We start from the raw sequence: 15743 nt of genomic DNA, 5'->3' as shown, positions 1-15743 counted from the left end.
GACAATTCGAGTCTGGCAGGCAGACCACATATCTTTGACACAGGGCTTTCTTGTTAAACAGCTGCAGTTGTGACAACCAAGCTCCCTAAAACAAAACGGTTCACTTTCGACAGCATACCACAAATCTGGCCATTGTAGCTCGCAATTGCTGATGGTAGGCCGCCGTTTGATGACGGTGTTATGTACTGGAGCATGAAAGAAGCTACATGGGGTCAAAGCTGCGGTACAGGAGTCCACACTCTTGCATTCGGAGGACCTTCAATCTGGTGAGTCACTGGATGAGCGGCATCAATAGTCCAATGCAAAGTCGCTGATGTCAAGATCCCTGTGACTGCGGCATGCTTTGTTTCTGAAATGGGCATAGATATACCTAAAAGGTATGTAAGTCAAGCTTATATATGCGTATAGAAAGTACTCACCTACAGCAGCTATGTGGTAGGACTACTTGGACTCGAGGAACTACTGGAATCAAGAGATGTCACGAATAGCATCTGTAGCCAAGCAACTGCAAGTGCAACAGAAGAAGCTGTTTTGTGGACGGATGAGTAGCAAGATGGAAGCCAAGAGCGGCATGCGCAAGCGTGTGTCGATTCGAAAGACTAGACCCGATATATCACTAGTAGATCCACCAGTGGCTCTATAGCCCGTGTGCCGGACTGTGAGTGGCCCAGCTAGACTTTAGAAATCGCAGCGCTTCTAGCATTTCGAGTAGCATGTTTTGCGATTGCTGAAGGAGTCCAGTGTTCACGTCCTCGGACAATTTGGGAGTACATATGCATCACTGCGCGTTACTTCCTCACCGAGCACCATGCCTTGACCATGATACCCGCTGCTACCATGCAGATCAAAATGTTTGTCGAGGCGTACCTGAACAGTACGTTCAAGTCAAGTCCAATGTTGCAGTCCACTTCGGGGATCCTTAGTAGAGCAAGCCATTTGAGCGCCTGAAGCAGTCAGCGGAGCATGGCCTCTGTGGTTGAGAAACAGCAACTTGATCGCGCAGAAAAACATGAAGGTTGACGTAGCTCAAAGATAGGTCATTCTGCATCGAAGCAACTGCCTGGTGACTTGCTGCGACTGTCAGTGGACCAGCCCATCTCGTCGCACGCCAGATCCAAAAGTGCAGCGACCATCAATTGCAATCAACCTGGAAAGCGACAGACGCGCATTGGCCTGGCCAGTCTCGTACGGCAGAGCATGTCCACTGCTGCGATAGAAGAGGAAGCAGAGATTCTAGTCTCCATATATCCCGATGAATTTGAAAGTGAGCCAGCATTGCGGCCTCGAAAGCGACGCTGACACTAGAAATCAACGAGGATACATTCAAGATTCGGATAGATTTGGATGCAGATGAGTGCCGGTGCAAACAGCCGCGTAAGTGACTTGATATAGATTGAGTGGAACTAATTCTAGCGATACTATATCTAATAGCGCAGCTTGGGCCGACGTACCCGGACGATGCGCCGTACCTCACACTCGACACAGCCCTGCCAGACGCAGAAGACGACAATGAACCAGAAGATTTTACCAGCGAAGACAAATCCGCCCTGCTGCAAGCGCTTAGCGATATTGTGCAGGAATCACTTGGCATGGCCATGATCTTCAACCTTTCCAGTGCACTAAAAGAACAAGCTGAAGCGCGACTAGCGGCGCGGCAGGCTGAACGTGAACGCCAAGTACGCTTGGTGCAACAAGAGGTTGAGAGGCAGGAGCAAAAAAAGTTTGAAGGAACAGCAGTAACACCTGCATCCTTTGCTGCTTGGCGTGCGCGATTCCAAGCGGAGATGCGAAAGAAGGAAATTGAAGCAGAAGAGCTGGCCTTGAAGCGCGCAGGACCCAATGCACCGGTGCGGAAGCTGACTGGACGACAGATGTTTGAGGGAGATCGGACCTTGGCGACGAGTGATGCAGCGTTGTTGGGTGATGATGTTGAATTTGACTTTTCAAAGTTTGACCGGACAGTGAAATTGTATCCTGAAGACGAAGAGGAAGAGGAGCGGCGTTTCTAGGAGACTGCCTTCATGCCTGTGTAGCACCAGCCTGCATTTGCGTGGTCAAATCAAAGTCTTCTTCATGAATGAATGACTTGGCATCAAAGTCCTGATCAAGCAGACCTTTGCGCTCCTTTGCCATGCGACGTTCCTTCTCTGCCGCTGCATCGACCACTTGCACTTTACCACCTCCACGTCGCCTGCTTGGGCTGGCACCGCTAGCAATAGGCTGTGCGATGAGTCGGGCAGCACCCGTATTGAAGCCTGGTGGGCTGTCAATGTCCATGGCTGCTGGTGGAACTTCCCTCTCTAAATCAGGCTGCAGCGATGTCTGCGACGACGGGCTGAGGGGTGCAGACATGTCTGAATCCATGATAGGTCTTGATTCCCTTGAAGACGTCGTCGTCGCGCTCGAGACCTGCAGGACGCGATTCAAGATGACAGTCACAAGTATGGTCATGAGCCTCATAAGCCTACCAGGTCTGACTCTGCACCAGATCGTCTTTGAATGCCTCGAGACACCTCCGAAGCGTCTTCTTATGCAGGCCTTCACGGACCAACACCTTCTCCATCGCATGCTTGCCATTAAAGTACTTGACCACACGCTCAAACAGCTTCGCCTCCTGTGCAGGCTTCGTCGAAGCCATCTTCTGCAACCACAGTCGTTCCTCTGAGCTCGCACTGTAGGGATCAGTGATGATGGAGACTTCCCAATCTTTTGCTGGTGCATCAGACACAACCGCTTGTTCTGCTTCTGCATCCGCTGCCACTTGCTGCTTAATCTCCTTGCGTACACGCACCCAAACGAACGTTCGAACTTCCATAAGCCAACGTTCTCGCATCATCCAAGTCAAGACATCCAGGTAGAGTGAACGATGATTTTTACTTGGAATCAAGGCACCCCACGGTACAGCCTTTCTACTCAATAAGGACAAGACTTTTGGTAATGGTGGTACCGTAGGGAAACGTTGACTGAATTGTGCACTTTGCTTGGAGAGATCGTGAATTGGAGAAATTGGAGAGACTGCATAGACGCGTCTTGGATGAAGTGGCGCAATGGGCAGTGCGCAACGCCAATGAACGAGATGTCGAGCAAGCGTACTGACATCGTGCAGTGGGATTTTGGTGACTTCTGCCAACTGACTGAATGAAAGTGTTGGCTTGATGGCTTTTAAAAAACGAACAAGAAGTGGTGAAGCGCCTGGTGGAGCAGCCGCGAGAATGGCATCTGGTTCGTCTAGCAAAAGGAGCGCCCAGTGCGGCAGGACCAGAGGGTCTGCAGAGGCATCATGTAGGCTACTCCCAAAACTGAGTGCACTTGACAAGAATGACTGCATGGGGTCTGTATCGCTTGGTAAGATTGCTGTGGAGAGCTCACTAGGCAAGCCGAGAGAAAGATGAATGTGTTTGTTGATGAGAAGATGGGCAATTTGATTCCTAGAAATGGCATCGAATGTACGGGCCATGACGCGAGCGAGATCTGAGGCTTGCTTGATGTGGTCCCATAGCAAAGACAGGGGTGTGCCGTTGGCGATAGACTTCTCCTTGATGTCAAGAATCAGCTCGCACTGTTTCCAGACGTACTCACTCCGTGCTTGTTCATACGTGAGGGCAAAGGTGAGCTGCGTGACGATGCTTTCGTACATCTGCTTTACCTGTTTGTGGTAGGCATCCGTTTTTGGTGTTTCTAAGGCAAAGACAAGATGAAAGACAGTCATGGGAGACGGGCTTGTCGAGGGCGAGGTAGTTGACGAGGTGGTCGGATGAGGTGACAGGAGATTTGCACTTGATCCAGTCACTGACACCGGAGATGAAACATCTTCTCCACGCGTGTCAGGCTTTTCTGCCATTTGCTTCCGTTTGATCCATGACCCATCAGGCCTGATATGCGCTGGACTGCCAAGAAAGACGAGGTCGTCCATCCACAATTCAAACTTGTTGTCCGATTTATGGGGCGTAAAGATATCTGCTAGTAGGGAGGATGGATGAGATAGAATCGTATCCCAAGGTTTCTTCCGTTGCGTAGCAGACTCTTCATGCGTGTCACGCTCACTGATGGTGGGTAGGTAGCTGTCCGCCGACATGGACCGTGAATCTGGTCCTTCGCGGCGGTGATGACCATAAAAATCAGGCAGCTCATCGCTTGACTCTTCCTCGTCTGCTGCTACACCAGCAGAGACGCCATTATCCGAGTCCTGTAAAGGCTCAGGCGGGTAATGAAAGACTATCTGGTGGCCGCGTGATGATTTGATGGCTAGAACGATGGCGATGAGGCCAGAGCTGGAGCCGGAGGACATGACGAGCGTCAGGAAGCAGTCTTAGGCATTCTCTTGAGCAACTGAGGCTATAGCAACATGGCAGACAGTGATGGAAAGTAGCTGGTCAATTCGGTCGTGTCTTCGCTTTGAGCACGCAAACGTCATCCACTCGCAACCACTTCACCACGCTTCTTCTGCTATTTGCTCAATTTGAACTATGACTACAGTATGCTCTTCTCACTGCAAGCTAGAGATCCAAGCTGACTCGCTCCTAGGAGAATGCCTTCCGCTCACAGCTCAACAATTTTGGCTGGACGAGGCGCCAAGAGCCTCCCGTCTCGACACAAGCGCCGTCCTTTCTCGACCGCTTGAATCCATTCAGCCAGAATGGATATAACAGACTGCCTACGAGTAATAATGATCTACCTGCTCAGCTACCTGCGCCAAGTGCGGCTGAGGAAGAGGCCTTTTTCAGTTTGAGCAGGTGGGATCGCATGATTGTGTTTGCGATGCTCGTGCTGGGCGCTGCTGCATGTTTCTTCATTGCGTATGACCAGTCTGTTTCCTGGGACGCAGCTCATGCTAGGTTCTTCTTCTTGCCGATACTGGCACTCAAGCCGCGCAAGTTTGTTACGCTATGGACAGTTGGCAGCTTGCTCTTCATCTCATCGTTCGTCTTCCAGTATCAGTCGCGAAGTACGCTGACTACAGATTTGCTGCTCTGCAAGGTCCCACGGCTTATGGTAAACACCTCATTTCAGGTGACCGGATACCCTTTACAGCGGCGTATTTCGGGTCAATGATACTCACGCTCTACTTCTCCATTGGCCTCAATAATACGCTACTAACCCTCATATCTGCGGCTGTTCAGATTGTGGCATTGCTGTGGTATCTTGTCTCGTACTTCCCCGGTGGCAGCACAGGCATGCGGTTTGCAGGTGGACTTGTGGTGAATCGAGCGACGAGCTACTTTGGGTGAGTCAGCTACAATCGATCTCGGGCTATGCAGTCTAGATTCAAGGATGCAGACGAGATCAGTACAGGGGCCACTCAATGCTGCTGCAGGAGTCCTACTAGACCGTCGGCTCACTGAGAACACGGGGCATCTCATCAAACGAGCGGTATGCTGGACCCGTCTTGCGAGCGTTGTCCATTGAAGTGGTCGATGCACCTTAAAGTACTGCTGCCATGTCTTTCATGCGCTATATACATCTCCGTATCTCATAGGCCCCTCTAGCCCGTCCATTCGAGTCTCTTCCTCCGTCCGGCTCCTTCCAAAATTTCAAAATTTGTGGCAGTCACCAGCCAACACGACCACCAGACCCAAAAAGCAGCCAGAGCAAACTCAGGCTAGCAGAAGCAGAGCACAGGAGGGACAGGACCTGCAAGGAAGACTGCCATCTATCTTGCTTCTACCCAGTTTCATTGGTGCCTCGATTCGTGGACAGACGGAAAGTCAAATCGACGCGCAATCGCTAGACCCTTTTTTTAACCTTTTGGTCCAAGCTTTCATCCTTGCTTCCTGCGTCCTGTCGCTTGCTTCAGTCTAGCACCTACTGTTCAAGGTACATCGAGCGCGTCCTAAGGTCAGCAACAAGGCGATCCAACATCTACACAGGAAACGGCCAATAGGACAGGAAAAAAAATAGTCATGGTTGAAACACAAGACGCCTCGAGTGAGAAGCGAGAGACACAGGCCATCTCCTTTGCCGCTGTAGCAGGTGCTGCTGAGCATGCTACAAAAGCTACGCAACAACGCGCAGCGACAACAACGGCGACTGAGCAAAGTGTCGCAGAGAACGCCAGCGTGGCGAGTTCGCAAGGAGACGTGGGCGCTTCGTCGCAGGTGAGTGACGCTGCTGCTGCTGCTACAGAGAAGAAGGCTGCTGCTACTGCACCGCCAAAGGTCAATCCTTGGAAGAAGCGCACAGAGCAGACCAGCAAGTCGGCGAGTCCTGATCTCCCAACAGCCGCGTCGGCGCCAAACAAAAGTGATGGTCCAAGTGATGGCACCAGACCTGCAGGCAAGTCTGCTCCAATGGAGGATCAGACACTGTGGCCTACACTTGACAAGGCGCTCCAACAAGTTGATCTCGCTTCAACAAGCCGTCGTCAATCTGCTCCAGAGAGTGGGACGACGCACAGTGGTGAGCATGCAACCACAAAATCCGCTGGAAAGAAGGAATGGGTCAAGTATACACCCATCATCACGCATACACCTATTGCGAGCCAAATCAAGCGCGGATCTGCTACCTCCTCTGGTGGCCATGCGCGCGGCAGCAGTCATACAGGTGGTGGCCGACACACTGGAAATGGCACGGTGCCTCGATTCTCACGCTCCACATCTGCAGGTAATAAGGACAGCGGTAGTGAAATTCCCGCAGATGGCTCTTACCATGCAGAGGTCGCTGGTGACGGTCAACAGGGTCGACTCACGCGTATGACAAGCGAGCAAAGCAGAGCTGGAGATCGAAAGCGTGCTCAGTCTGCAACGAATCAGCGGATGCCAAGGAGTCCTGAACATTGTGGTCAGGAAGGTGCACTTGATCAAACACCAGAACGGTCAGCTGCTACATCGCGATCGTCTTCTAAGCTGCGCGGTGATACACCTGTCGCTGGACATGAACAAGTTGTCGGTACTGCACAACAGACGCAGCAGCATGCGTACGGCGCTGACAAGCCACAACGCGGGCCGCGTGACCCTGCTACATTCAATGGCTCTACGGGACGCGGCGGTCGTGGCGGCGCTGCTTATGCTCCGCGTGGTCATCGTGGTAATCATAGCATGCATACGAATGGTCATCAAAATGGCTCCTACCGACATGGCGGTAGGACGTCCTTTGGCTCTCCACGCGAGTTTGTGGGCTATATGGGTGATGGTGTTCCCATGTCCTTTGTCAATCCTGCGCAACAAGCTGCTTACATGATTGGACCTGGTATGTTGGGCATGCCACCCATGATGATGGACCCGATGATGGCACGCCCACTCGTGCAGCAACAACTCGAGTATTACTTTTCGATTGAAAATCTGTGCAAGGATTTGTTTTTGAGGAAGCACATGGATGACCAGGGTTTCGTGGCACTTCCCATCTTGGCACGATTCAATCGCGTACGCAGCATTACCTTGGATTATGGACTCATCAGGGATGTCTGTGCAGCAAGCGGTTTGATTGAGCTCAAGTGTGTCTCTGGTGAACAGGATAAGATTCGTAAGCAAGAAGGATGGGAGCAGTGGGTGTTGCCGGTGGAGCAACGCGATGCGGGTACGCATGCTCAGCAACAAGCTCCACAACAGCAGGAAGGCGTTGTCAATGGTGCTGGTCAGTTGAGCGAATTGGTGACTGCACCTGCGTTTGTGCCGGGTAAGCAAGTTTCGACCTCGCCGGAGTCGCCGCAGGTGAATGAATTGACTGCTGTTGGTCGCACCGAGGCTGCAAGCGAAGCTGCGTGAGTGTTTTGCTCTTATTTGGCCTTTGCACCTCTTTTCGAAGCGTTATCGGGAACATTGACAACATCGACACTTTGCAATCATGTTTGACTTGGCATACATCTTGGCGTACTTTCGTTGGTGGTCTTGGCGATGTTCTCTTCACCTGACAAGGGCACACCAAACCAACCACTTCCCAAGGGAAGAGCCCTTCTTGGACTTGCTTTTCGCTTTTGACCCAGACGGTCTTTGCGGCTCACGCGCATTGCTCTGCTCGGCATACTCCACCACACTACGTTGATCAACCTCATGAGATCCCATCCGGGATCAACGTTCAACAGCTCAGCTCAACAGACCTCACAAAAACAAAAACAAACACACTTGTGCATGCATCGCCTCACAGCCTTTTCACGTTCTTCTTTTCAACGTCTCACCAGAAAATTGAGTTCTCCACAACTTGTCTCTCTTTGCTCTTTCACAACATCATATCGCGCAACATAGGAAGTTCTTTTATTGATTTGTTTTTTGGTATTTTGCATCTCGACAGTTGTTAAGCGTGCTGCGTGAGACTCTGTTCAGAGTGTTGGAACTTGACACCACCAAGTGCGTTCGGCTATTTGCAAATCTCCGTCATGGCTAGTTTCATGTGCTGTACTCGTGATGTAAAGTCTTGGCTGCTGTTATTTTCAATATGAACGTCTATCGCGTACTCTCGTATGGGATCTATTCTTGGTCTTTGCTAGCCGAAATGCATACACTATGATCGGGCTTGCACATCTTACGCTCGATTTAGCTGAGAGCAAGAGAGTCACGCACAACTGAATAGTCGTCGGGCCGACTCATCTAGTCGACAATGGATGGCGACGATGCTCGGAGATTTCTGGCCTGCAAAGTCAAGGTCATCTCGGCTACCGTCTGTTCTTTGACTGCAGGCATTTTCCTGTGTTCCCAGGTCGACAAGGTAGTAACAGCTTGATCGTCAGTCATGGTGGCCCCAATGCTCGTACTGCCAAGCTCCTGGTGCTATTATTGTTCTATAACGATCGAGTGCCGAGCATCATCATGCATGGACCAACGCCTTCTACGAAGTGCGTGGTTACACAAGCTATAAAAGACGACGAGTCTGCTTCTGTGTCAGTATCCTCACGCAAGATGAAGTTCTCAAGCTTTGCATCACTGGGCCTTACCGCTTCCTTGGCTTCAGCACAGTCGAACTGTTCCTCCACGCAATCTTCCACCTTTGTCATTCAAGTCAATGGATGTGGTATTGGTCAAATTGACGATGGACAAGTCCGCGCAATCAACATCTCATCCGTCTCTCAGATCGCCGATGGACAGGTCCGTTGTGCATTGACAGGCACTGGCATTGCTCTTTCAAGCTTCACTCTGACCAATGGTTGCATCACCGACAATGCTGGCCGTACCTGCGAGATTTCAAACCAGAGCCAACTTCAGTGCCAGAACCCTGCCACGGTTGGTGCATCGACGACGGGTTTCTCCGTCTGCAGTGGTATGCTGGCTTTTAATGGCAAAACATCCTTTTTGGCATGTCTCGCAACGGGTGCCCTTCCTGGTTATAATCTGTACACGGTTGATGTCGATCGATCTACCGTCACTGGCTGTATCCTTGTCGAACTTCTTGTTCCAGTTTGCCCACCGGCTTCTGCTAGCTGTGTTGCATCGACCCTGACGCTCCCTGCAACGACTGTCGTGCAGACTGTCACAATCCCTGGTACAACGGTTACCAGCACCGTGACCCCTGCAGCACAGACCAATGTGCAGACTCTCATCAGCACTTCGACTCCTGCATCAAAGACTGTCGTGCAAAGTGTCACCAGCGCCATGACATCTGGTCATGTCAACATCACAGCTTCATCCATCGTCTCGACCGCAGTTGCGTCCCAGACGACCTTGCACACAGTCGCTTCACCTGCGCCTTCTGCTTGCTTCAATATTACCAACGCACTTGGCTCCAAGTCCTACCCACGCACCATCCTTGGCGTCAGCAGCAGCCGACCTAATGATGTGATTGGTATGCTGTATATTCCCCAGATTGGCGGTGGCAGTTCCAGCGTCTTCACATTCGATTTTCAGCAAGCTGGTACCTGCTCCATCAACTTTTTGTTCCCTACAAAGGCACAGATCCAGGCTCTGGGCGGTACGACAGATTACACCTTAGCCGGTGGCAATTCAATTGATGTGACATTATACCAGCTTGCCTCTGTCGCAACAGATGCTGCCAGCTTGACGTACAGCAACAAGCCTGTACAGGTGGCTACGTACACGGCTACGCTGACACCTGGCCAGAATACGACATTTGCTACGTTTGCCTGTCCTGTTGGAAAGAGTGTGTCGTACGAGCTAGCTGTGTCTGCTGGTTCTTCGTCAACGCTGTCGTTCTTTGAGGACTACAATCCTCCTCCTATGGGTCTGGTACTTGGTCAATGCTAGCTTACTTACCAGTTTTAGCATAGATAGAGCATAATGAAGACATGAAGATGAGAAGCTCCTGTGCCTTGTCCCTGAATCTCAAATTTTGAAATTTCAAATTTTGGACGCGACAGATTTCGCATTCAACGGCTCAACCACGATCCAACGCTCCATTCTGCCGCATGATGTGGCAGCTTGTACCGAAACCAAAGGCATGCTCCTCCTATATCGAATCAAAGCTAATACCAGTCCTTTCTCCACTTTGTTTCCCTCAAAACAGGCACAGAAATTATCTGCTTATTCGCCGTCTTCAACAAGGCTTCTGGCATCTATGGCGTGCTTGCCCTTCTCACAGGCGCTAGCATCACGGGATGGCAGCTCAGCATGTATCTCTACTCTATCATCATGACGGTCCTCTTTCTCTGGATGCTAGGACCTGTTCGGCGGCAGGAAGCTGTGCCGACTGTGCTCTTTGCCTTCGCCTACGTCCTTGATAGCGCTATCAATATCGCGTACACCGCAATTTTTGCCACTTCATGGTTCCTCGTCATCTCACAGCAAGGATCAACTTCGAAACTTGTTGGTGCGATGAATGATACGGCTGGCTTCACCCATCCATCCCATACGGTTGCTTCTGTTGTGGTTGCACCTACGCCTATTCCGGGTACAGTGACTGCATCACCTAGCGAGTCATTGGCAGGTGTCGGGCAGGGTGCGCTGCATCCAGAGCAGTACCCATCCATTGCTGCACTTGTACTCATTCTGCTCGTCAAGGCATACTTTGTGCTCGTTGCACTATCTTATGCGCGGACCCTTGTCATTCAGTATGAAGAACCCAATGAAGCGAGCATACAGGGAAGGCTTTATCGTCTCTTAACAGCATCTGGCTACTGGCGAGGCGGCAAGGATGACTTGCGATTATCCAAAGCACGCTCATCCAACCGGGAAGATGATGGGATTCCACTCACGTCGCGGCCTTCATCGCGGCAGTGAGGCGATGCATGTCTTGTACATTTCTATGCTCTTCAGTGTCTTACATCTTCTTGATTTGTACTTTGATGAGGTCTTTCTACGATTGTGACTGTGTGAGATTGTTCTACGACCACGACGACTTACAAGCTGGACTTTGACCGACTTGCAGTACTTTATTGGTAGAGGGCTCTAGGACTGCCTGGTCCATAGAAGGCCATGGCAGAGGAGGCCCATGAATCAAGTCCTGATGCACAAGACAGCGAACCCTCCCTCTACGAGCTGCTGAACATCTCCAATACCGCCACAGAAACCGATATCCGTGAAGCGCATCGTCGCCTTTCGCGGCTCTTCCATCCAGACAAGCATAGAGGCGATGTTCAACAACGTCAAGCTGCGGAGCATCAATTTAGGCAGATCCAACGTGCTTACGATGTCTTGTCGGATCCGCAGCAACGCGCGCTGTATGATACATTGGGGGATGCTGGTCTAGGTATCAAGATGGAAGTTGGACAACGCAACATGACTCCTGAAGAGCTCCGTCAATTCCATCTCGCTCAAGCAAAACAGGCGAAAGTGGAACTGCTGGATCAATTGGTGCAAGCAAAGAGCGAGACAAGTTTGACTGTCGATGCGAAAGCGCTGTTCGGTCAGCGCGTGGTGGTCGAGTCTTATATGAATGCACTGGGTATGCCTATGAAACGAGCACGACCTGCGTTACTCAGTGAACGATGGCAGGATGTACGGATGCGAGGACTGACTATTCGAGGGAGCTCCTCCATCCCCTTTTCATTGTCGCGGATATGGCGATTGAGTGAACGCGAAGACTATGAAGATGAGGCTGAATCTGGACAGCTTGCGAAACCTGTCGAGCACGCCTCTGCCTTGACTATAACATCGCATGCAACCATGGCGGGAAAGAAGGCACAATTCGGTGTTCTTACTGGTCTGCGGCATCAACTGTCCCCCAAAACAACGATTGAATGCTCTCTACCACTGCTGGCACCTCGCAAGTTTAAAGCGAAATGGATCCATCAACAAACAGCAGAGTTGTTTTACTCTTGTGACTTGGAGGCTGCTTCACTGCTGCAACCACCGAGTCTCGCGCTCACGACAGGTCGACAAATGACTTCACGCGGGGTTCTGTTCTCAACACTCTCCTCAGGCAGTCCATGGAAATTATGGGATTGGGGACAAACCAGTAGTGCTGCGTCTTACGTCCTTGGCTGGACTCGCAATCCCATCCCAAGCGACCCCTCTGGATTCACCGTGCAGTTGATTACCGGTTTGCAAGTAACTGGACTTGCTGGTGATTATAGCACGCATTTCGATGGTCCTGGGATTCGGTGCAAAGCAGGCGGCAGTCTCACAACAGGTGGTCTTGCCATCAACGTTGGTGCGAGTCGTAAAATCACTGAGCATGCAAGACTTGGTGCTGTTGTCACTGGCAATGCCCAAACACTTGTCGTCAAATTGACGTTTGCAAGACTCGGACAAAGATTTTCATTACCCCTTTGGATTGGCGAGGGTTTCGAAACGGACAGCATGTTGTATGGTGTCGTGCTGCCTGTGCTGGGCTTAGTTGCATTTGAGTTCTTGCATGTCATGCCACAGCGTGAGCGCAATCGGAAGAGGCGTTTGGCATTGAGGAAGACACGGATGCAGGATCAGTTGGCTGCTCGGGAGCAAGCTGCTAGTGAGGCAGTTGCATTGATGCGCGAGGCTATTGAGAGGAAACAGGATGCTGCGCGGCAAGCTCATGGCTTGGTGATTACGGACGCGCAGTATGGCTCGAAAGCGCATAAAGTTGATGTGACGATTGCATTGGCGGCACAAATCAATGACAACCAACTGGTGCTGCCAGAAAAGGTCCGTAAGTCTGGTCTGATTGGGTTCTGGGATCCTGATCTTGGCGAGAAGAAGACGCTGACGGTGGAATATCTATTCGATGATAAGCTGCACCGGGTTGAAATTGACGACCGCCAGGGACTTGTGCTGCCTATGAAGGGGCATTTGATATGAGCTTATATTGGCATAGCTACTAGCATTTCCCCGACTCCAGCATCAGATAGAGGCCTTTTGCACTGCACAACAGTGACAGCACCTTTGCTGCTGATTGTTGCTCGTCCTTGCTTACTTCAGCGGCAGGTCGCCTCCTCCACACAACACACCGACTCCCAATCCACCACATCTACATCCCCAAAATGCCGCCTATGAACCTGGCGCCTTGTAAGCAATCACTTCATCCTGTGCATCTCACTGACATGCACATCTAGGGCGAGAAGCAGCGCGCAAACTAGCGCAGGCCGTCAAACGCCAAATTGAACAAACTGAGCAAGAAGTCGCCGCTTTCCTACGACCAGGCAAGCAAGTCCTCCAGCGTGAACGAGTTCCTCTGCCGCGCCGATCGCAAGGCACACTACACGATCGTGTGCGAGATAAACAGGCGCAAGACGCGCGTAGGCATTACACGCAATTTGCTGGACCCACCCGCCATCATCATGCCGGCCGGTCAACTTCTGCAACAGTTGCACAGGTCAAGACTATCTTTGGACAGAGCGCAACAAGGTCTACGATGGGTGGTACATTGCGCGCACATGGGTATCGCCGTGGATTCGCATCAAGCAGCATCAACCATGCGCAGGTTGTACGAGAGGTTTTCGAGTCAATTTCACTGGGGCTCCGCGCTGGTGTCCTCAACAACCCATTCTTCACGGCGCCTGATGGGCGTGAACTGCGAGGCGGGCGTGTTGTTGCTGGACTTAAAGCGTCAGAGCATCTCACCACCGTCTTGACAATCCCGCTCACTCCCAAGATCCTCGCTCCTTCTACAGGCGTCTTGAATGCTGCACTCATCAGCGCTGTTGATGAAGCTGTCCTTGCTGCACCGAAACATCTTGCCAAGTTGCGACGCAATGTGTACCGCTTGATGCAATTTGGTTCATTTCCATACAAGCTTGTGGACAATGATTCGACGATGGAGGTGGTCTTCCCTGGACGCGATAGAGAATCAGTCGAGCTGTTCCTGGACGATTTGATGGATGGCAAGGGTGCGTCTCTCGGTGCTCTCCATGAACGACCACGATTTGTTGAGAGCGAACAGATGGATCAGGAAGTAGACTGGGCGACGCATCTGTATGCTAGAGACCACAAGATGACGCGCAGCCAGTTGTCGCTTGAGCGGTACATTCATGATTTGGATGTCTTCCGTGCTTGCCAGGCTGCGTGCTGAAGGCCCGCTTCTACGAATACATACATGACCCTGATTAGTTGCTATAGCGAGTGCCTTCCTTCTCCGTCCCTTTATCCTCCATCCTTCCCTGCATCCTGTCTATTGTCTCTCGTCTCTTGCTCTTGTCCTGCGACGACTCGAAAATAAATTTTGAACTTTCACCAAGAAGTCCACAAAAGCCGACACGATCGCATCCATCTATACAAGCAGGGCCTGACTTGAAACACAGTAGAGATGGTCAATCTCAATACAGCCTCCATGCGCTACCTGACGCCAGACGATTTCCGGGTCTTGACAGCTGTTGAGCTTGGCTCTAAAAACCACGAAGTCGTCCCTACACCTCTCATTGCATCAATCGCTAAACTACGCGGCGGATCAGGTGGTCCTGTTGCACGGTGTATCTCAAATCTTGCTAAAAACAAATTGATTGCAAAGATGAAGAATATGAGTTATGATGGATACAGGTTGACTGGACAAGGCGCTGATTACCTCGCACTCAAGGCATTTGCGAATCGAACGAGTGTTTATTCGGTTGGTAACCAGATTGGTGTTGGTAAAGAGTCGGATGTCTATGTCGTTGCAGATGAGCAAGGCAAGCAGATGATTCTCAAGCTGCATCGACTTGGTAGGACCAGTTTCAGATCCATCAAGAATAACAGAGACTACCTCAAACAACGCAAATCAGCGAGTTGGCTTTACATTTCAAGGCTCTCTGCAGTCAAGGAGTATGCGTTCATGAAGATTCTACATGAGCATGGTTTCCCAGTGCCACAACCAATTGATCAAGCGAGACATTGCGTTGTTATGGAATTCATTGATGCATTCCCACTACGCATGATTGAAGTTGTATTGGACCCAGAAAAGCTCTACGACGACATTATGGCCCTTGTTGTCCAGCTCGCAGAAGCGGGCTTGATTCATGGTGACTTCAATGAGTTCAACATCCTAGTCTATGAGTCTGGTAAGCCCATGCTGATTGACTTTCCACAGATGGTCTCGATTGATCACGAAGATGCTCAACGGTACTTTGATAGAGATGTACAGTGTGTCATCACCTACTTCAAGCGCAAACTCAACTACACTAGCGAAAAGCGGCCGCCGCAACTCAAGGATATTGTGCGCAAGGGAACGCTGGATCAAGATGTGCATGCATCTGGTAGCATCAAGCTATCGAAGCGTGAACTGAAGGATCTGGAGAGGGCGATTGAGGACAGTCGTGGGACAAGAGATGAGGAAGGGGATGTTGCTGCAGGGAACAGCGATACTGAAGCTAGTGATGGTGCCGAATCGGGCGAAGAATCAGACGGAGAAGAAGAGCCATCGGGAGGTCTCAATGACCTATGAAACTCATATCCGTATCAGCCTATACAAGCATTCTATAGTCTATCTAAAGGTTTTGTCTCCTGAATAGAACTATTTTATTCAATCTTCATGTC

General features: G+C 51.0%; 10 protein-coding genes across 10 annotated transcripts; 9 read left to right on the top strand and 1 right to left on the bottom strand.

Annotated features, from left to right (window-relative positions):
* Window positions 1-134: 134 nt before the first annotated feature.
* Window positions 135-730, top strand: BCR37DRAFT_382400 (uncharacterized protein; the record flags this gene model as incomplete). The annotated part of the gene is made up of 3 exons (XM_040869863.1): window positions 135-266; window positions 322-377; window positions 429-730. Coding segments are annotated over exons 1-3 (233 nt in total), but the record flags the coding sequence as incomplete, so codon positions are not given.
* Window positions 731-1197: 467 nt separating this feature from the next.
* BCR37DRAFT_394652 (uncharacterized protein) lies at window positions 1198-1978 on the top strand (the record flags this gene model as incomplete). Its single annotated transcript, XM_040871501.1, has 4 exons — window positions 1198-1264; window positions 1306-1374; window positions 1432-1915; window positions 1963-1978. The coding sequence occupies 4 exons, from the start codon at window positions 1198-1200 to the stop codon at window positions 1976-1978; spliced, it is 636 nt and encodes a 211-aa protein (XP_040723252.1).
* A 486-nt stretch (window positions 1979-2464) lies between these two features.
* BCR37DRAFT_370678 (nitrogen permease regulator of amino acid transport activity 3-domain-containing protein) lies at window positions 2465-4387 on the bottom strand (the record flags this gene model as incomplete). Its single annotated transcript, XM_040868332.1, has 2 exons — window positions 4162-4387; window positions 2465-4086 (listed from the first exon to the last, which is right to left on the bottom strand). Exons 1-2 carry the CDS (start codon window positions 4286-4288, stop codon window positions 2465-2467), a joined length of 1749 nt encoding a protein of 582 aa, XP_040723251.1. The 5' UTR covers window positions 4289-4387.
* A 13-nt stretch (window positions 4388-4400) lies between these two features.
* BCR37DRAFT_113949 (Got1/Sft2-like family-domain-containing protein) lies at window positions 4401-5530 on the top strand. The gene is made up of 3 exons (XM_040865941.1): window positions 4401-4475; window positions 4525-4919; window positions 4961-5530. Exons 1-3 carry the CDS (start codon window positions 4467-4469, stop codon window positions 5226-5228), a joined length of 672 nt encoding a protein of 223 aa, XP_040723250.1. The 5' UTR covers window positions 4401-4466; the 3' UTR covers window positions 5229-5530.
* A 370-nt stretch (window positions 5531-5900) lies between these two features.
* BCR37DRAFT_394648 (uncharacterized protein) lies at window positions 5901-7700 on the top strand (the record flags this gene model as incomplete). The annotated part of the gene is made up of 1 exon (XM_040871500.1): window positions 5901-7700. One exon carries the CDS (start codon window positions 5901-5903, stop codon window positions 7698-7700), a length of 1800 nt encoding a protein of 599 aa, XP_040723249.1.
* Window positions 7701-8828: 1128 nt separating this feature from the next.
* Window positions 8829-10127, top strand: BCR37DRAFT_388874 (ubiquitin 3 binding protein But2 C-terminal domain-containing protein; the record flags this gene model as incomplete). The annotated part of the gene is made up of 1 exon (XM_040870673.1): window positions 8829-10127. The coding sequence occupies one exon, from the start codon at window positions 8829-8831 to the stop codon at window positions 10125-10127; it is 1299 nt and encodes a 432-aa protein (XP_040723248.1).
* A 110-nt stretch (window positions 10128-10237) lies between these two features.
* BCR37DRAFT_114011 (Inositolphosphorylceramide synthase subunit Kei1-domain-containing protein) lies at window positions 10238-11197 on the top strand. The gene is made up of 2 exons (XM_040865942.1): window positions 10238-10318; window positions 10356-11197. The coding sequence occupies exons 1-2, from the start codon at window positions 10289-10291 to the stop codon at window positions 11097-11099; spliced, it is 774 nt and encodes a 257-aa protein (XP_040723247.1). The 5' UTR covers window positions 10238-10288; the 3' UTR covers window positions 11100-11197.
* Window positions 11198-11294: 97 nt separating this feature from the next.
* Window positions 11295-13097, top strand: BCR37DRAFT_350543 (uncharacterized protein; the record flags this gene model as incomplete). Its single annotated transcript, XM_040868013.1, has 2 exons — window positions 11295-11791; window positions 11891-13097. The coding sequence occupies 2 exons, from the start codon at window positions 11295-11297 to the stop codon at window positions 13095-13097; spliced, it is 1704 nt and encodes a 567-aa protein (XP_040723246.1).
* A 91-nt stretch (window positions 13098-13188) lies between these two features.
* BCR37DRAFT_113929 (uncharacterized protein) lies at window positions 13189-14435 on the top strand. Its single transcript, XM_040865939.1, has 2 exons — window positions 13189-13304; window positions 13352-14435. The coding sequence occupies exons 1-2, from the start codon at window positions 13280-13282 to the stop codon at window positions 14305-14307; spliced, it is 981 nt and encodes a 326-aa protein (XP_040723245.1). The 5' UTR covers window positions 13189-13279; the 3' UTR covers window positions 14308-14435.
* A 1-nt stretch (window position 14436) lies between these two features.
* On the top strand, window positions 14437-15714 carry BCR37DRAFT_114097 (Serine/threonine-protein kinase rio2). Its single transcript, XM_040865943.1, has one exon. It carries the CDS (start codon window positions 14542-14544, stop codon window positions 15649-15651), a length of 1110 nt encoding a protein of 369 aa, XP_040723244.1. The 5' UTR covers window positions 14437-14541; the 3' UTR covers window positions 15652-15714.
* Window positions 15715-15743: the final 29 nt, after the last annotated feature.

Source organism: Protomyces lactucae-debilis (assembly GCF_002105105.1).
Source record: "Protomyces lactucae-debilis strain 12-1054 chromosome Unknown BCR37scaffold_18, whole genome shotgun sequence".
Taxonomy (NCBI): domain Eukaryota; kingdom Fungi; phylum Ascomycota; class Taphrinomycetes; order Taphrinales; family Protomycetaceae; genus Protomyces; species Protomyces lactucae-debilis.
The sequence above is the reverse complement of the archived record's forward strand: the minus strand, read 5'-3'. Positions and strand labels throughout refer to the sequence as shown.